The sequence below is a fragment of the Homarus americanus genome, unplaced genomic scaffold, assembly GCF_018991925.1.
Source record: "Homarus americanus isolate GMGI-L3 unplaced genomic scaffold, GMGI_Hamer_2.0 scaffold50924, whole genome shotgun sequence".
Taxonomy (NCBI): domain Eukaryota; kingdom Metazoa; phylum Arthropoda; class Malacostraca; order Decapoda; family Nephropidae; genus Homarus; species Homarus americanus.
The window spans coordinates 6362329-6384018 of record NW_024718094.1 but is presented as its reverse complement, the minus strand read 5'-3'; the positions used below and the strand labels follow the sequence as shown (position 1 = coordinate 6384018).

General features: G+C 39.1%; 2 protein-coding genes across 5 annotated transcripts in view; one reads left to right on the top strand and one right to left on the bottom strand.

The window, feature by feature from the left end:
- The window catches only part of LOC121859166 (glycine receptor subunit alpha-2-like), a 259881-nt gene extending 255821 nt beyond the window's left edge, over positions 1–4060 (bottom strand). For 2 of the 4 annotated variants that reach the window (XM_042355913.1, XM_042355915.1), the window contains exon 1: positions 3820–4060. The gene's annotated coding sequence lies outside the window, so the exon portion shown is untranslated. The remainder of the gene's footprint in view (positions 1–3819) is intronic. The other 2 variants (XM_042355914.1, XM_042355916.1) reach the window with 1 other exon arrangement.
- Positions 4061–13972: 9912 nt separating this feature from the next.
- Positions 13973–21690, top strand: part of LOC121859191 — a 37380-nt gene continuing 29662 nt past the window's right edge. Inside the window, exons 1-3 of the mRNA XM_042355939.1 lie at positions 13973–14111; positions 15688–15874; positions 19217–19482. Coding sequence (XP_042211873.1) covers positions 15709–15874; positions 19217–19482 — 432 coding nt within the window. The 5' untranslated portion in view covers positions 13973–14111; positions 15688–15708. The remainder of the gene's footprint in view (positions 14112–15687; positions 15875–19216; positions 19483–21690) is intronic.

Here is a 21690-nt window from a genome sequence, read left to right as displayed (position 1 = left end):
TACAGGTGAGAGTGGATTACCCATTGCCATACCAAATTTTTTGTTGCTTAACTATTCCCCATTGAATTCAGGAATTTACTGTTCATAATACATAGTTTGATAGTTCGATGAAGTCGTCTTTCGAGACAGGCATTGAAATGTTATCCAGGAATCTATGAGGAACTCCTAGTAAATCATCCTTCTTGGGACTTTTTGTAAGAGCGTTACATCAACGGCAGTTTAAATCATGATTAATGTATAAATTGTAGAGTTTATCAACCAGATCCATATTATTTCTCATGATAAACGGAGTTAGAAATGTTGCCAACTAGAAGTTAGTAAAAGAAACTAACCATTTAGACTAGTTTATAAAGTTGGTATTTCATTTGTGATTCTTTGATGTTTAATGAGCGTAGCTTTGCCTCTCAATAGGGACTTCAGTTTTTTGTTGAACTGGGTGTTGACAGTGTTGAGAGGATTATTTATAAGTTTAGAATATGTTGTGGTATCACATAAGAGGCACTCCTTATTAGAAATAGTGATTGGACTAAGGATGCCAATAACAACTGTGTAGTGAATCTCTCCTCGAAACAACTAGACAATGATACCTTGTGTGCCCTCGGCTATGGTTTAAGTTTTGATGGTTCTAACAAGGGAGTCGACAGTGTTGACATAGCCAGAGCATTTTGCAATTTGGAGAAATTCAGTAATTTGACAAGTGAAGAAGTGAACATGTGTAAAGGTGTCGTGTATGCATCTATGTCCAAGCCTTGTGTTCCAAACTGTCCAGAAAGATTCACCAAAGCAATCCAAGCCCTTAAGAAAAATAAGGATCTACATGTCACTAAAGCAGATAAAGCCAACACAGTAGTGATCTTAAACAAAGATGACTATATCTCTAAAATGAATGACCTCTTATGTGATACCACAACATATTCTAAACTTATAACTAATCCTCTCAACACTGTCAACACCCAGTTCAACAAAAAACTGAAGTCCCTATTGAAAGGCAAAGCTACGCTCATTAAACATCTTACTTCAACGTCCCCTCCACTGCCATACATGTACGGTGTAATCAAGACCCACAAACCCAATAACCCAGCAAGACCCATCATTAGCTCAGTTGGGTCAATCTCTTATAAACTATCTAAATGGTTAGTTTCTTTACTAAATCCCCTAGTTGGCAACATTTCTAACTCCAATATCAAGAATAATATGGATCTGGTTGATAAACTCAATAACTTACACATTAATCATGATTTTAAACTGGTCAGCTTTGATGTAACATCACTCTTTACAAAGGTCCCAGTTGATGATTTACTAGAGTTCCTCATAGATTCCCTGGATAACATTTCACTGCCCGTCTCGAAAGACGACTTCATCGAACTCATCAAACTATGTATTAAGGATTGCAAATTCGAATTCAATGGGGAATATTATGCTCAAAAATTTGGTATGGCAATGGGTAATCCACTCTCACCAGTATTAAGCAACCTATATAGATTCTTTGAAAGAAACTATTAAATATTTTACCACCTCAGCAGTCTGGTTTAGATATGTTGATGATGTATTATGTCTCTGGCCATGTAATGAGGACCTAAAAGCTTTCCTACCACAACTTAACAACTTAGCCCCCTCGATCAAATTCACTGTGGAATTAAACCAGACTGTAAATTGCCATTCTAGACTATCTGATACACAGAATAAATAACACTGAGTTTAGTATTTATAAAACCAACTAATGTGTGTTCATACATTCATTATTCTGCCCACCATAATAAAAGTCAAACAGTCCAGTATTTTCAACAATGTTTTTTGCGTGCCTTGGAGAATTTACAGTCAGAATGCATCGATGAGAATACAAATATATATAATAAGCCAAGCAAACCTTAAATACCCTAGATCTTTCATAAACAAATGTAACATTACTAAGAAAACTTTTATAGAGAGCTGACTGGCCACCCCTTGACCATGAGAATATCTTAATAATACCATTCACAAAATTTCTCACACATTCCTGCACAGCTAAAACCTGGAACGTCAATGTGGCATTTAAAAACTCCAAGCACTATTAAACAAATGTTAATCAAGAACTCCCCCCAACAACACAATTGGTTGCATTTATAAAGTTCCTTGCAAAAGATAATATGTTTTACTTGGGCCAGACAGGTAAGATCTTGCAACTTTCAAATTAAACAACACAAATACAGTATTAGGACAGGCCAGGAATCCAATGCTCTGTTTGTTCATTTTGAGGGATAACAAGCATTGCATTGACTCAGAATAATGCCTCCTCAATATTACCATGTAAGTCAATTGACAGTAAAGACATCATAGAATCTAGTCTTATTAAACATACCAGAAGCATTCAACATGAATTTGAGTAACAGCATCATACAAAACAAGATATTTGCCAATTAAGAAGATTTGTGATCAATTTAGAAGGCCAGGTCCTTGACCATCTGACCTGACCACCAACCGTTGTGTGCTATTTAAAGATTAGTAGGGTCACATTACCTGACACCAGCCATTGTGGACCTGGTCTCACCCTCCTCTGTATATATATACACCTTGATTTATTACTCCTAGTCTGTACTCACCCCTGAAAGATGCTGAATTATTCTTTCCTTGTGGTTATCAGCATATATATATATATATATATATATATATATATATATATATATATATATATATATATATATATATATATATATATATATAATATATATATATATATACCTGTATGTGTGTGTGTGTGTGTGAACGGTGATGAATAGGCTTAGGATAATTATGCATTTAAAAATGGCTAAATATGCACTTAAATATGCACTTTAAAATAAGTTAATAAATAATAACTACTAAGTTAATAACTCCTTTTCTGAACATTTTTTCAGTGAATTTACTTTCCCAGACAGGATGTCGCCGAAGTAGGATTTTTCAAAGAAGAATTAAATAAAAAAAACAATATACTGACATAAAGTAATTTAATAAACAATTCTGGAAAAGTTTTCCTTTTAAGAAAATAGAAGAACAAAAGTGTCAGGAGGGAACTAATGGAGCCCGTGCATCTATATCCTGCCTGGCTGAACACGAACCCATCACGTACAGTTCATGTCCACTGACCAGCCGGCCTAGCTAACCACAGCCTGATGTTGAGCTATATAAACGTCACTTAAGTATGTTCCTTTTGGATATTATGACGCTAAAACAAAATCGCGTATTTTCGATTTTGTATTAGTGCAATAAAATGGACTGTTATATTTCAAATATCAGTAATTTCTGCCCCAGCGTTGCTTGTATGCTCGCGAATTTTTGGCCCCTTGAGGTTGAAGAATGTTTTATAATATTTTGGAATTTTCCAAATACATGCCTTATAAAACAAAACATTACGAATATGCACTTTAGCTCAAAAATGGCTTAAGTATGCATTTGCATATGCACATATGCAAATGCATAATTATCCTAAGCCTAGTGATGAATTTACATAATTTATCCCATCCCAGATATATGTACCTGTAGTATATTGCAAGGTGATGGAGAAACTTAGTCATCTAATTAAAGTTGTAGGTTAAGTATCACAGATTATCAGGAACTGTTGTCACGTAAATGTTATTTAGCAACGCTCAAGTGACCATCACTTTATGGGTGGTATAAGTTATATAGGTCAAGTATATAGGTGTAAGTTAATGTGTTCATTGTGTGTAATGCAAACGTACATGACAACAATAATATGGTTGTTTCTTAATTTATCGGGGAAACACATTGCTATGTTATTATGTTTTCACCATAAATATGTTCAAATATCAAACACACTCACTTAAACGCTTTGCATTTACTTACTAGGCGTCGTATATATGCTTAAAGCGTATAAACACACTCACATACACACACAATTCGCTAAACGTGTGCCTTAACATACAAGACTAAGTAAGCGACCGCTGGTGTGTAGGTTAAGGCTGGTGACCGCACGCGCGAGTTGGTGGACAGAACCAGACTGAGCTTGAGAGCGGGAGAGAGAGAAGCGGTGTTGCCAGACCACCAGACGCCACGCAGCCTCCAAAACCGCCACTGTACCCCACCACCATCGCTATCCAAGTGAGGCAACTCTCTGGGAACCAAGTGGAGACCCACGACAGAGAGTGCGTAGTGCAGCACGCCAACAACCCATATCTATCTCTCTAGTATATTTATGCATGGTCATACTGTATGTATATTATGTATGCTGTATGTATACTATGTATGTACCACATTTATCTAAGCGTGTGGTGACATGAAACAGGGGCATTGCCACACGCTACTGACTAGAGAAGTAATGTATATAATTGACACAGACTCAAAGGGGCGGGTGGGGTTGTCGTCACTCATGAAGGGTTCCTGCTGCTGGCTGGGTTGTAGTACTTGGCATCGACCCCGACTTCTCCAAGGCTGTCCATGCGTGTAAGCCCTGCCAAGTACTATAACCCAGCCAGCAGCAGGAGCCCTTCATGAGTGACGACAACCCCACCCGCCCCTTTGAGTCTGTGTCGGCCGACTTTTTCTGTGTCAGGAGAGTCCTTCCTGGCTATCGTCGACCGTCTCTCTGGTTGGCCGGTTGTCATCAAGTGCGGTAATGATACGACATCTGCCGCCACCATCAGCAAGTTCCGCCACTACTTCCGTTACGTGGGCGTTCCTGTGCGCCTGCGAACCAACGGAGGGCCTCAGTTCACAAGCCAGGACTTTGCTGCGTTCCTCGACCGGTGGGGAGTCCGGTATGTGTTGTCACCGCCCCATTACCCGCAGTCCAACGGCCACTCTGAGGCTGCTGTCAAATCCCTGAAGCACCTCATCCTCAAAGTGGCCCCTTCTGGGAATATTGACTGCGAGGCCTTCGACCGGGGTCCCCTTGAGCTCCGCAACACACCCAATTACACCGGACGCTCCCCTGCCCAGGTCTTGTATGGATGCCCCCTCCGTTCTTGTGTCCCTGCTCACCCTCAGTCCTTCTCCAAGGAGTGGCAGGCCAAGACAGAGGATTGTGATCGCCGAGCCGCCGAACGTGTTCAAGACGTCGTCGCCCGCTACAACGACCACGCCCGTCCTTTCCCCAGGTTGAGTGTCGGCACCCAAGTCCGTGTTCAGGACCCGACCTCCCTACGTTGGGACAAAGTGAGCGTATTCATGGGTCTCGGTAGGTCACGGGACTACCAGGTGCGGTTACCCAGCGGTCGGGTGTGGTGGAGGAACCGTCGTTTCCTCCGCCCCGTAACGCATTCCGCTGACCCCGCCACCAGTGCTGAGTCCCATATCCCCCCCACCTCCCAGTGATTAAGCCCCTCGACGCTCAGAACGGATCCACAGGAAAAGGTCCGCTCAAGACTTTGCTATGAGCGTATAGGGGAGGTGTATGTATATCATGTATGCTGTATGTATACGATGCATGTACCCCATTTATATACATTACTTCTCTCGTCAGTAGCGTGTGGCAATGCCCGTTTCATGTCACCACACGCTTAGATAAATGTGCCTGGCGACATCTGGAAGCTGCTAATGTACCACTTACCACATGTCGCCTGAGAGGTCAGAGAGAGGCCAGTTGGCCCATATAGGAGTGCAAGGACTACGTGTGCTTGTAAGTGCACCCTTGTATATTTCCGTTGAATAGAACCTATAGAACTCTACAGGTATTTATGTTCGCTCCTGTAGTTAGAACCAAGTACCCCGAACATCTCCACATACCACGCCATAATTCACTCTCAGAACAAGATCAAAGTTAGTTTAATACGATAAAACCTTTAAAACTAGTGAAGTTCATGGCCACAGTGTACTGTAGAGACAATAAATTACAAAATAATATACATCAACACTTACATCACTTTTATTTAGGAAACTATGGTGTGAAAATAAGAAAAAATTAAGAGATTCAGTACAGAAAACATGATAATATATTAAAGATTTAATAACGATTGAATCCAGAACCTATAAACAGTTTCCACCTGCTGTTTGAGGCAAGGTCATGGAAAATAGATTAATCCTATAATGTTCTTCTATTCACAAAATTATCACATAACATTCACTCATAATACTTCTGGGTTAACTAATGTCAAAATATAAGGTGAAATAAGATAATATATCACTTTGCTGATATCACATCACTATGTTACCATACACCGGAGGAAGACAACAAAAAACATGAACAGAAAAATATCGTACATCTTTTGCGGTTAAAACATTCATAACTTACTGCCCTCACCACTGTCTACTACTACTGCCCTCACTACCAAGCAAAGGTAGAGTGTAGAAGGGCTGAAAAGGAGTTCCAGATCTTTGTTGCAAGCGAGGTCAAGTCAAACTTAAAGGCGTTTTATCGCTATGCAAAGTCGAAATTAAAAACGCGAGTAGGAGTATCAGACCTGAGGTTTGAAGATGGTAGTTAAGCAGATTCTGACGAGGATAAAGCCTAGGCATTGAACAGCTTCTTTTCCTCGGTGTTCACAAGAAAGGATGCTATTAACCTTCCTGCGTTTGAGGACAGACTGTTCGACACAGCACTGACCCACATTGTATTCACAGAAGAGGGTATTAGAAATAAACAGTCAAAGCTAAAGGTCCAGAAGAGTGCCGGCCCTGACATGCTGCACCCCAGAGTGCTAAGAAAATTGTGCAACGAGCTTGCAGAGCCCCTGAAGATCCTGTTCTGTAATTGCCTGGATGAACAAAAGGTCCCCAGTGATTGGAAAGTGGCTCATGTGGGTCCTATCTTCAAGAAGGGCGATCGTCGCTCCACGAACAACTATTGACCGGTGAGCCTGACCAGCATAATATGTAAAGGACTTGAGAGTATTATCAGAGATGCCGCAATGGAACATCTACTTCGAAACAATCTTGTAAAGGATTGCCAATACGGTTTTATGCCGGGGCGCTCCTGCTTAACACAATTGCTCAAGATATTGGATATTTGTACCCATATTCGGGAACGGGGTGGTAATAGCGATAAAATATACTTAGATTTTGCCAAGGCTTTTGACAGTGTACCCCACGAGAGGCTGAAAATCAAACTGGAAGGGTACGGAATTCGGGGAAATGTCCTAGCGTGGATAGAAGACTTTCTACATGATCGCAAGCAGTGTGTGTGGTGATTAATGGCACGAAATCATCATCTATACCTGTCACAAGCGGGGTACCACAGGGCAGTGTATTGGGCCCGCTGTTGTTTGTTTGTTTGTTTGTTTCATAAATGACATGCCTGACGTTGTACACTCCTCCATACAAATGTTTGCCGATGACGCCAAGTTCTTTCGGGAATCAAGAACCATATGGACTGTGAAGAACTGCAGAAGGATCTCTGTGAGCTCCAAGAATGGTCGAAGAAATGGCTGCTGAGATTCAATGTCACGAAGTATAAGAGGATGCACCTGGGGCGTACCAACGGTAAGGAGGCGTATCATATGTCCCAACGGGATGAAGAAACTGCACTATTTGAGACTGAATGTGAGAAAGACCTAAGTGTGTATGTTGACAATGAGCTGAAGTTCTCGGGCCATTGCGAGAAGAAGGTAAATAAGGCAATTAAATTATTGGGCCTTATAAGAAGGTCGCATTTACGGAATTGGCTTTGACACTCCCCAATCCATCCTACATAGGCTAATTAAAATGCCTGTTGGGATCAACGAGCGCCTCATATCGTTTCGAGTCCCATTGAATCACTCGCATATACTGTATACCTTCGTCATCAGTGCATACGCTCCAACACTGGATGCAGAGGATGACATCAAGGAGACCTTTTACCCCGACCTCGACAGAGTGCTAACACCTATCCCCCAGAGAAGATTAGGTTGTGCTCCTAAGAGACTTCGGTGCCAGAGTAGGAAGAGATGCTGTTATATGGCAAGAAATCAAAGGGAGAAATGGAGTAGGCAGTGTAATCTCAATGGCCTACTCCTCCTCAGCAAGTGTGCTGCACAAAATCTAACTATCACCAAGTAGACACGTTCAAGGGACCTTGACAACACCCACGATCCAAACACTGATATCTCATTGACTACATCACTGTCAGAGAAAGCGATCGCTGAGATGTCCTCATCACCCGAGCCATTCGTGGCTCATACCACTGTGACACTGACCATCGGCTCGTCAAAGCCAAACTCTCACTTCTCGTCGGCCTCCATAAGAGATTTTAACACTCAGCGTCTGGAGGATCCAGCAGTAGCATATGCTTTCAGAAAGTAGCTCGAACATCTACTGACAAGCATCCCAACAACAAGCAACCCAAATCCCACTGCCGCGAATTGGGTACTCTCGACACTGTCAAGGCAAAAATCTGCACAGACACCCTCGGCCAGATCGAAAAAATACACCATGACTGGCTTGATGAAAATGACCCGGAAATCAATGTACTCGTCGATGATGAACATGCTGCTTGCTTTAACTGACTGGCGGAACAACCTTGAGTCTCGGATCAAAGCTGATACCTTCTACAAGAAGAAAGCGGCGGCCCAGCGCGAATTTCATAATTTAAAGAGCGAATGGTTGAAAACAAAGACATGTGAAACAAAAATACAAAAAATGCACATCAACACAGGATGCGCTAATTTTTAAATTCCACTTTGACTAAAACATTTTAAGGGCCAATCACTCATGGCGAACCCCCCCCCCCCAACCCCCGCTCATCCGACGGTAACTCCCTAATTAAGGACGAAGAAGGCTGCTCAACCGAAATAACCAATGTGGATGTCCTGACTACCCAGCAGGTCCCTCAGCACCTGGAGCTGACCCACCTCAGCTATCCTCCATCCCTGGATAAGGTAGCTACTGCCATCAAACAGATGAAGAATAACATAGCCGCAGGACCTGATGGTATCCCAGCCGAGGTGTATAAAGCAGGAGGACCTCTGCTTACCAGTCGTCTCCACTCTCCTCTGGAGAATATATGGGAAAAGGAGGAAATCCCACAAGCTCTTAAAGACGCCTCCATTGTCAATATTTATAAGAACGAGGGGGACCGGTCAGACTGTGGCAACTAGCGCGGGATCTCGCTGGTGTCCGTAGCAGCAATATTATCGCCCGAGTTTTCCCAAACAGACTTCTTCCAAAGGCGGAAAACTTCCTCCCAGAATCTCAATGTGGCTTTCGACTGTCATGTGGCTCCAATGACGTGATCTATGCTGCCCATCAGATCCAGGAAAAGTGCAGAGAACAGCGTCGTGACCTGTACATGGCCTTCATTGACTTTACCAAGGCCTTCGACTCGGTCAACAGGGAAGCCCATACACCCATGTGAACGACCGTTACAATATTTATGGCACTTGTCAGACCGGATGGACACAATTAGTTACAGCCTCAAAGAATAACATGTAAACCTATATGGGGTGCCATGGATAGCCCCGCCCATACAGTATGCCAACCAGTCAGGGAAACAGAACATAAGGACCCTTGGAAAAACCCTACTCTGATTGGAGACTGAAAAGTCCTCTTCGACAGCAGGATAGGCAGTGTAAGAAAAAGACAGACAGTTTGGCTGTTGAAGTGTGGGTATGAGGTTAGGTTAGGTTAGGTGGCCCGGCGACCGTCGATACTGAAGGCTCGGTACTGTGTACCTAATGTTTTTTTATTTTGCGGGTGTACATTATAATGAGCTCCATTTTCCCCCACGGTATCTAGTTAGAAATGGGATGAACGCAGGTGACTTCATGTAACGTCTTTGCTGAATAAACTTAAAATGGAAGATGTCTCTTTCCACTACCCTTCATAATATATTCATCTAAAACAAAGGGTTCCCCCAGTAACAGATGGATGGATACCAAAATGTACTGTATATAATGTTAAGTGACCCACTTTAGTAATTACAGTACCACCCGACCGAGTAAAGCAAGTTGACACCAAACCTTTGTTATACAGACCTCGTCAATTACAGTCTCTTCACCAGCTCAAATCTAAATTCAAATTCAAAACATTTATTGACAAATACATCAAAAGGAGCTGGTTAGCATACTCTTCTCTAGCTATTTTTTTTGTCTATAAGCCTTCGTATACATCCTTTCCGGTGTAGAGGACCAGAAGTTACCCAGACCAGAAGCATACGAAACGATAACTGCGCATGCGCGGTTGATGACATTACAGCAAAGAACCTAATACAACCTGACCTAACAAATCCAATAGGTTGGGTTTGTTAGGTCAGGTTCTATGCATTATCGTGTTAATTTATGTGTGAAACAACTTACCTTAATATAGAGGTTGATGTACTGTATATCAGCAATGGCGAGGAGTTGAAGTCCTGAAGTGGAGAGCAGTGACGGAAGAACCAGGTCGTCCGTGTGCTCAGAGGCAAGTCCCGAGGGAAGGCGAGACGACGAAGGCCCGACGGGGCAGGGAGACAAAGGGAATCCCCTATGTCCATCGTCGGCGGAGGGTCGGTCATTGAGCCACATGTAGGCTCACTTGGGGACCCCGATGACAGGAGTCCACCCTCTACAGCCCCAGAAGGGGTGCAAGGGGGAGCCGTGGCCCCTGCTGGAGACCCTGACTTCTGAGGTTTCTCCTTCTTCTTTGACGTGTCTTCAAGAAGAAAGTCGTCAGCATCTCTGTCACCTACTGCCGCCGTTTCCACAGAACGGGAGCGTTTAACGGCGGGCATAGGGCACGTTGGCAAGACTGCAGTCAGGTGGAGTGGTAATGACGTCACTGCTACCTCACACTATCACATTGCGCATGCGCAAACTTGAAAAACTTTGCTCAGAGGGACCGGGTGGCAGGACCAGATGTTTCATCCCCCAAAAAATGACGAAGTCCAAAAGTAACAAAAAAATATATGCCACTGTGCTGATAACTGGGTCTTACTATAGTTGTCTGCACCAGCTGGGATTGGTAGACGCGCTGAATTCGTCAGAAATACGAATTTTAAGGAGCAGTCTCATACAGCCTTTGTTGACACTACGCACGCATGCGCGTTCCTCGGCGAGGAGTTGTCGTTTCGTAGACTTCTGGTCTGCTACACCAGCAGTAAGGCCGAGACAGCACTGTGTTTTCTTGTCTTCTTAGTGGCCTTTGTTCACTTTCTCGTAAATCCGGAACCGCGAAGCCATAGCGGGTTCAGTCACTACCAACGCCATCTATTGAACGACGGAATATTATATCGTGTGTTACTGGCCGTCACAGTTTCCTTCTGTGGTTATATTTTCCTCAGTTTGTTGTTGTTGTAAGAACCTGTCACCGTGATGGTACCAAACTCATCACCGTGAAGTAAGGAAGTTTGAGAACTGGGCCTGTAACAAAATGTATCGTTATATTAAGTTTGTATTGTTAACGTCAATAAGTATAGCTGTGTTGGGGATAATGTTACATGAAGCGTGGCCACAGTACATGAGGGCCACCACCATGGCCATCCGCGGCCTCTACTCCACACCCTCCCCTGATAAATTCAATTCTCCTACAAAGAAAACCAAGGAGAGACTCTTCACTCCTGAGCAACTCAAGAAATATGATGGGCGCGATGGAAATAGGGGACCATATTTAGCTCTTCTTGGACGAGTGTACAATGTTAAAGAGGGCAAGCAACATTATGGACCAGGAGGAGGATATGAATTTTTTTCAGGTTTGTAATGCTAAAACATTTTGTATTATTTGTAATTATATAGCACTAACCCGCGAGCAAAATTGATTGAAAACAATTATAAAAACGCCTGATTTTCATTGTTATATTATAGTGGACAATGTTGTAGTTTTTGGAAATACTGTATGATAAAAAATTTACATTTTTACAATAAATGCCACTAAACATTTGTAGCTATGAAGAACAGACCTAACCAACCAAACCTACCTAACCTTACCTAACTTTCCCGGTATATTAAACAGAAAGAACTTAATATGGTATGGTGAAATTTGAGGCATTTTCTGGACTTGAGATGATACGGCCACATTGGCACTATGCAGCCCTGGCGGGTTAGTCCTATATATTAACCAGATTATTTTACTTTTGGACCACTCGGGTAAGATCATATTTAGAAATTGCCAGCACCTACTTATATATCAAACATATAGGGAGAACAAAAAAAATATATAACTTCTCCATCGGAAATTTACATTTTTCGAGTATTTTAACTGATAAAATTACCCATAATATTGGTTGTTCAAAGTGGGCGGGGTTTTGAAGTAGAGGGAAAATTTCGAAATTTTACCGTAAAGGTTGGGAAATGGGGGCTACTATAGTATGTGGTCTACTGAGCTGGAGCTACTATAGTATGCGCTCTACCGAGCTGGAGCTACTATAGTATGTGGTCTACCGAGCTGGAGCTACTATAGTATGTGGTCTACTGAGCTGGAGCTACTATAGTATGCGCTCTACCAAGCTGGAGCTACTATAGTATGTGGTCTACCGAGCTGGAGCTACTATAGTATGCGCTCTACCAAGCTGGAGCTACTATAGTATGTGGTCTACCGAGCTGGAGCTACTATAGTATGCGCTCTACCGAGCTGGAGCTACTATAGTATGCGCTCTACCGAGCTGGAGCTACTATAGTATGTGGTCTACCGAGCTGAGCCACTAGTAGCATGTGGTCTACCGAGCTGGAGCTACTATAGTATGTGGTCTAATGAGCTGAGCCACTATAGTATGTGGTCTAATGAGGCTGAGCTACTATAGCATGTAGCCTAACGAGCTGGAGCTACTATAGTATGTGGTCTACTGAGCTGAGCTACTATATATGTGGTCTAATGAGCTGAGCTACTATAGTATGTGGTCTACCGAGCTGGAGCTACTATAGTATGCGCTCTACCGAGCTGGAGCTACTATAGTATGTGGTCTACCGAGCTGGAGCTACTATAGTATGTGGTCTACCGAGCTGGAGCTACTATAGTATGTGGTCTACCGAGCTTGTTTTTCAATTTTTTTTTTTTTAATAAAACATTATTTATGGTCTTTGGGGAAATTTACACAAATGGTAGTTGAGGCAGGCAGTTGGTCTTAACTACACCAAAGGAGTAGCTTCAGAAAAAGTTCTGGTGAAGAAAACTACTTTTATATTTTTAAATATGAAAAAAGGGGGGAATTCCAACATTTATTCTTTAGTTCTAATTAACCTAACCAAAATTAATGCACTCCCATCAAGGAAGGTAGGATAGTTGGTAGGTTTGGTTGTTTTATCTTTTTTCACTGAAGGCACCTGAAACCCATACCGGAGTACAGTGAGTTCTGCTATAACGCGTGTTTTGATAACGCGAATTTGCTCTAACGCGATTTATGAATTAGGAACGATATTTGTATAACGCGAACGCTTGTTTGCTATAACGCGATTTTTGCTTACTATTTCTCCAATTTTGTGGTATTAACTGTGAATATAGTAAAGAAGAATATCAACAAGAAGCGTTCTGGTGATAGAATTCCTGGTGATGATCATAAAAGAAAGGATATAACACTTGAAGAGAAGCTCGATTTTATCAACTTCAAAATCACCCTTCTCCCCTATCAAGTAAAGTGTTACATTTACTGTATGATTTCATTATTAGATATGAATGTAACATTTTTTAGACTGTGCTATCCCTTGTGTTAGGCTAACTACTAAATTTTTTCGATTTCGAGTAATCTGCACCTAACCCTATTTTCTCCATAAGCCATGTTATTTCTATTACGCGATTTTCTATAACACGATATTTTACAAGAACACAATTATCGCGTTATAGGAGAACTACCTGTACCATATTCTGCAGCACCCCCAATTCCATTGTCTATTGCAGTAGGCTAATATACCATATTACTGTCCTGTATTTCTTGATCTGTTGTACAGTAGTTTCATTAAGTTCTTTTCAACCAAAACACTGCTCTGCTACTTTAGCAGCTGAGATGTCATGAATTCATCTGCAAATGGTAATTATTGTCCAAGGGAGGATATTAAAGTGGGGGTTAATCATGAGGCAATCCCTTTTTTCTTGTTGTAATAACTATCAGAGTACAGTATTGTATTTAATAGATTAGGTGAGGATTGATTTTATGATTCAAGGTTGACAATTAAACTTTACAGGTCGTGATGGAAGTAGAGCATTTGTCAGTGGAGATTTTACTGAGGCAGGACTTAATGATGATGTCTCTGGATTGACAAGTGCTGACTATATTGGTCTTGATGACTGGGTCAAGTTTTATGATAAGGATTACAAATATGTGGGTAAGTTCTATTCTGTACTGTACAGTATTGTGTAAGTAATGTTGAAATGAGTAGTCTCTCTGCTTAAGGATAAGTATATGATCAAATTATACAGTACCCTGTTCTGTATTCAATGTGCTTTAACCTATTACTGTACAATGGATTTAAAAAGGTCCTGACATGACCCCTTTAATGAGCAAAAATATCTGAAATATCTTGGAACAAAAAATAGCTGAAAAATATACTGTACTGTATATGACATGAATTATGATTGTAAGACTAATTACAAAAAGTAAATTTAAAAAGTAATTCATAATTTTGAACAGACAGAATATAAACATCCATTTAATTCTTATATTAGGATAAATACACTGTATAGATATACCATATACAGTATAGTACTGTAATATCAGTCCCTGATTTACAGTATCTTTAAGAAATTTGCTTATAAAGTGGTTTTCTTTGTTGGGGTTTCATAAATAAGGGTGATATATTGTACTATACTGTGCTATACTTAGAGACATAATAATGTCTGTGATCATATTTTTTTTTGGGGGGGGGGGAATACTAGGGAAATTTTTGTTCTTAAAAGTCATTACTGTATTAGCCATGTGACATTCTAAAATCTTAGTAACACTGCGAAGCTAACATGACCATTATCTAAATCTTGACGAACTACAAAGAATGGATACCAAGTTTATTGAGTGATGTCTTTAATCATTTGGTAGGAATTCATTAGTCAGTACAGTATATCAGATATCATTTTGTTTCAAGATTAGTACAGTATAGTAATGGCAAAATTGATAAAGTGTATATTCTGTCTTGAAAAGGATCAAAGGAACAGTTCGGTTTATTTTAATGAAAGAAACTTTATTTTAAAACCAAGAGTGAAGTAGATATGTGAAAAGGGTGTAGTTGTTATCATCTAGTGCTTTATTGTGTAGGGTAGTGTTTCCCCTTGTACTGTAGTTGTTATCATCTAGTGCTTTATTGTGTAGGGTAGTGTTTCCCCTTGTACTGTAGTTGTTATCATCTAGTGCTTTATTGTGTAGGGTAGTGTTTCCCCTTGTACTGTAGTTGTTATCATCTAGTGCTTTATTGTGTAGGGTAGTGTTTCCCCTTGTACTGTAGTTGTTTTATGAATCTAATACTGTATAGTATTCTGAAGTGGTAAAGGGTGATACTTTGTAGACATTTGTCACATCATGTCGACTGATTAGCTTAAAGTTTGGATTGCACATAGCATTTGTACTTTCTCAATTTTACATTTTTGGTCTTTTGATAGAGTTTTCATTTTATCTTTATTGTCATTTTGAAGATCATTTAAGAAAGAGCTCTGTGTTTTGAATAAGCACATACAATACAGTACAGGTAAAATATGTTCGTGGTCATAATTTCTACCATCCGTACTTTAACCTTTAAATTTATTGTCCAGTACTTATAAGGGCATTTTATGTAACAGCCTATATCTCAGCACTGATTTTTGTCTTGTTCCCATCTGCAGTTAAAATACCAGATACCTAGTTTTTGGATTAAGTTACCTTATAATATAGTACAGGTATAATCATTTAATTAAAAATCCATTGCCTTTCTACAGGGAAATTAATTGGTCGCTACTATGATGAAAAGGGTGAGCCAACATCATATTACTTTGACCTACAGCGATGGATTTCCGAGTCTTACAGTCACAGAGATAGTGAAGACAAGGAGAAAAAGATGTTCCCACCATGTAATTCAGAGTGGAGTGCAGACTCTGGATCAAGAGTTTGGTGTACTAAAAGAAGGTACAGTATGATGAAACATAGAGCCAATACTCCTCCCACTGTACAGTAGCATAGCCAGTGAAGAACCTCTTGGTCACTACACATTGTCACACAATCCAAGAAAGGGTACCCCAAAATTCTCTATATAAGTACTTTACCTATTAATGCATATGAAATGAGCAGCGAGATGCTCGGGGTCTAGCCGGTATTTACCTCACCACACTTGACTGCACCACTCGAGAGATAATTGTACACTATGAGTCATAGCAAGCTTGCTATTTGAGATAAAAAGTTGGGGTTTGTTGCATTAGCATTCTAAATGAATTATGTACAAACAGTTTTATATGACTAATCACAATAAAATAATTATTTCTCTATTTAAGTCCGAGTAGAGCACAAAGATTTTGTTTACGTTTAACGAAAATGTTCATACAGCATACAGTACATCACTTTGTACCTTCGTTATTTTATGTGATTGCAATATGAACCTTATGCCATTATAAAGCATACATATTTAGCAAAAAATAGTTATTGAAGAAAAGTGGTGAAAGGATTAATATTTCGCTTGGTAATACCTGTAGTGGTGTAAATTGTGCGTTTTGATGAACTTGCCCAGGACGAGTACAGATTATTAATTTTTTCCCTCCGAGTGCAGAAGGTAATTGTTCATATTAAGTCATATCAAGCTTTCTATTGGAGATAAACCTTTCTTTGCGTGCGAGAGTGGGATGGACGAGCAGTGATAAAACCCCGTTGCTAAGGGTTGGAAAAGGAAATTCCCAGCTGGTCTGTGTTGCTATGGTGAGGCTTGAGGCCATGCAGCCAGTGTCTATGCAAATAGCATTTGCATTAAACATTTATTTAGCTCTTCCTTAATGGTTTTAGCTGCATATTTTTATCTAGATTATGTTTTGTCAATGTTTTTTTAATGTTATAAGTAGTAAAATTACAGGAGTTCTGTAATATCTATCTTTAGTTATGTAGGTTTTTGTTGTTTGTGAACCAATTCTTGATAGTGGTTTTTTTTTGTCTTTGCAGAACCGAACCCTATTTTCCCCATATGTTCTGTTATTCAAGATACGAAAATTCACTTAACGAATGATTTTCAGGAACATAATCCATTTCTATAGCAAGGAATACCTATATACTGCATAGCTATAAACTATAAAATACTGTACTGTACAGTTGACAGTATATAGAACAGTAGTTTTCTTTATTTCTATGTCACAGTACAGTATTTTAATGATGTGCACTGGAAACACAGAATCCTCAGTTTTTCCGACTTCCCCCCCCCCCAATTTTTTTCAAGTGAGTTGAAGATTGCTAAACCGAAAATTTATGGTTGTTAAATGAGAAAGGGTGTTAAAAATTTTAGATTGCATAGTGAACAATAACTAAATGAGACATACCTGTAGTATATACTGATGATGATAACCCAAGATGATAAGCATCTGTACTGCAGGCACCCAACTCTTCCAGACAAAACATTATTATTTATTAATGTTATACCTGATACAAATGAAGATTTAGAGATAATTGCATCTGTTAACATCACTATTTGCAGATAAGGTAATGTATTTACGATGCTAATGCAACAAACCTGACCTTTTTATCCAATAATATCTTGCTATGACTCAATATGTATAATTATCTTCTTCACTCAGAGGGAAAAAATTAATAATCTGTACCTGGCATGGGTGAGCTCATCAAAATGCACAATTTACACCACTATTTATTACCCAAATATTAATTTTTTACATCTTTTCTTTATAACTATTTTCTGTTATATATATATATATATATATATATATATATATATATATATATATATATATATATATATATATATATATATATATATATATATATATATATATATATATATATATATATATCATGTAAATCCACAATGAAAATGTGGATAAGATAAATCTTGATAAAATCACACGGCAACTCAAAGATGTCTTGAATAAAGACGAAAGCAAGGAGTATTTTCTATTTTATATATATATATATATATATATATATATATATATATATATATATATATATATATATATATATATATATATATATATATATATATATATATATATATATATATATATATATATATATATATATATATATATATATATATATATATATATATATATATACACACACAGTGGGGTATGCTATAACGAATCTAATTGGTTTTAGAACCTTGTTCGTTATAGCATTCGTTCGTTATAGGATTAATCCGTTCCAGGCCCCCAAATACAACCACTTAACACTGAAAAATATAATATAAAATTGTAAAAAAGTGCATAAATATGCATCTAAACCCCTGAAATAAAGAATATCATTAATACTTGTAATAAAAAAACAATAAATTAGAAAAACAAAATAAAACAAAAAACAAATTAAATAATGTTCGTTGTAGGAGTTTCGTTCGTTATAGCATTCTCAATTTTATAGGTAAAACCGTTCGTTATAGGAATATTCGTAGTATTATACAGGTCTCCATTTAACTGTACATAAACATGTTTCTTCACAAGTGTTTCACTCACACATTAAATGAAGCTGAATAGTACTGTATGTATACTTTTCTCAAACCTATAATTAAGAAGCATTAAGAATCAGATTATCAGTCATGATTAATTATGAACATGCTCTACTGTTTTTGACTATGCAGTGTGTGATAAGACCAGTGTACTGCACAATACTGTCATGAAGGACTGGATCATTTTTCTATGATACTCACTAAACTGACACATATCTAGATAATTTAATTCAACAGCATTGTGTTCATAGACAAGCTATATTTTACCAATAATATCAATATCAATCAATACCAGGCTGATGCTAAAATATACAGTAACTGAAAGGTTTGTGCTTTGAGAGACAATTGCCTCCTCATCATTTTTCTTTATATAATTCATCTAATGAAATACTGTATCCCATTATATATTTACACATGTTGAAAAAAAAATTGTTCTATACACAACTTAGTTATGAAATAGATATGGAATTATTGTGAAATACTGTACATTTATGGGAATACTACCACACAAGACCAGTCCTACCAATACACGATGATAACAGGAATACATTTTAAGTCTTCACCGATGTTTCAGATTGTTATGCACAGCAGGAGTAGATTTTGTTTTTGCTGACTGCACAGTAGCTAAAACAACTTTCTGTGCATACTTTGTGGGAAACAATGTGAGACCATGGACGATAAATTTTGGTATATGATTCACATGTAAAATTTCAGAGCATATCGACCCCCACCTGCACAGATAGTTGCTTTAGCTACTGTACATATATTCTCAAATTACTTATCATTATGTTTAAGTTATTGATTGCATTTCTCTACAGCGGAGGTGTGCAACGTGACTGGGCTGGGGTACCACGGAAGCTTTATAGCCCAGGTCAACCTAAACCTCGGTGTGCATGTGTTAAAGGGTTTGGGGCTCCTTCCCATGATCCGAATAGAATGCCACATGACAACAGGGGTGATCTTGACAACCCTCATGTGGAGGAATATGCTGGGTGTGAAACAGACCAACCTGTATGTCTTATTAAGGAGGATTAAGTCCAGGTACCTGCCTTCACCCCCTTCATGTGTGATAAAGCTTATAGGAGTAAGTACATTTACTCATTTACCCCTCCTGTCTTTTTCATACTTATAAAAAATTATGTAATCTCTGATATTGAGAAAAGATTTCAGGTTTTTACATTTTGCCATTTATGATCTTGATTACATTAAATTCAAGAAGATGCATATCTGTTGGGGAGCATAGCTACACAAATATATTAATACTGTACATAGTTCAGATGAGGTCAGTGATGAGTGAGATGATTATGAGTGATGAGAAATGGTGAACTGGTGAATGTTTGATGCAGTGGTTGTGAATTATGCAGACTCCTGTTCAAGTATTATTTGTCTACAGTTTATAAAAAAAAGTTATTGAATGCCCCAAACTACTCAAATTTCCTGTGAGCAGATAACTAGAACAATATATATGATTTTATTTAGCCACTTCAGTGTAATGGGTTACTGAAAAGTGTGTATTACTATAGTATTTCCATGTTGAGCTGGCCCGTAAGCCACACACCTCGTCTATAGCTTCAAATAGCTGATTGGTTCCCCTGAGCGTTTCACCTCCCCCAGACTGCGCGTATATAAGTGCGTACAGTTGGCCCTTAACATACGCGGGGGTTACGTAACAGAGATACCCGTGGATGTTAAAAATCCGCATATATGTGCTGCCCCCCCCCAAAAAAAACCTGGTACCCCCATGTCCTTATTTACCATATATACCTGTGTCTAGTTCAAGTTTTTAAGACCAAATTATTTGGCAAAAAATTGGGGGTCGACCTCTAAACGGGTAATAGTTTCGTTAGGTTGAAAAATATTTACCAGTAACTATCAGTAAACAATGGAAACGATGCACCAACACACCACCAGCTGTGAGTGTCGGTACAGTTGCCAGGGCAGACCTCTTGCGTCATCATAGCAAGCCCAAAGTAGCCAAATCCATGGTATGGTAGCACAGGACGATGTAAAACAAAGTATTCATTTATTAAAGTTTATTTATAGATACTGTACATAAATTTTTGTTCATTACATTTGAAACATCAATCTTTGTTAATTAAATATGAAACAAAAGAAAACTACGATACCGTATTTTCATTAAAATATTACATCACAAGTATATTTTACCTTAACTGTGACTGAATGAATATAGGTATTCTCAGAGATAAATATGGAATTATAATATTTTTGCTGGAATGACATACATATTACAGTGGAAAGACGAAAACAATGACTTTCGCTTTCTTTCGTTATTCAAAAGATTTTACCGTAATCGCTTTTCGAATGGTTTTCAGTTAAAAAACTGTTGTACTCGTACTGTATTACAATAATATTCTATCCTATCATTAGCCTTATAATCCCACAACTGAAAACCATTCGAAAAGCGATTACGGTAACATCTTTTGAACGAAAGAAAGAGAAAGTCATTGCTTTCGTCACAATTTTATCCCACTTTCCACTGTAATACGTACATCATTTCAGCAAAAATATTACATTTCCATGTTCTCAGAAATAAATGGTAGTTTTGTTGAAACGTATTGTACAATATTTAATATTAAAATGCAAAAATAGCTATAAAAACAATTAATACACCCGTAATGTACTGGCTGGCATCTCCACTCGTCCCTGCTCCCGCGTCCAAGGTCACCACTCCTCCCAACTCGCTCCCTCCGCTCCCTCCTCCACCTCCTCTGCCTCCTCCACCCCCTCCCCGTCACTACTGCCGACTACGAACACAAATGTTTTGTGAATAACTGCACCTCCACTTCCTATGTACAGTACTGAACTGTACTGTGCTGTGCATTTTTACAAACAATAAACATGGCAAGAAAAGCTATTAAAAAAAAAAAAGAGATAAAAATTTCACTTTACTGTACAGTACCTATCCTCGGCGACAGGACGGGGGTCATCGGGCTCATCGTCACTCAATTCCATAACGGGTGGTGAAGTGGGGGCGACGGTGGATTCAGCTGCTTCCTCACTGCCGCCAGTGATTGATGGTGTTAAATCTTTCCTTCGGTGATCAAAGAACATGGTGATGGGGAGTTGTTGTCTCTTTCTTTCATTTCTTCCATGATGTTTTTGTATGGAGCGAAAACGTCATCCATCCCTCGCATAAATTTCAGGGCACGCACCATGGAGGGGTCCATACTATAGGCCAGGTTTTTCAGTGCCTCAATATTCCTGGTCATCTCCCCCAACTTCTCCAACGTTATTTCTTGGTGCTCTTCCTCATCCTCTTTCCCTTTCGCTT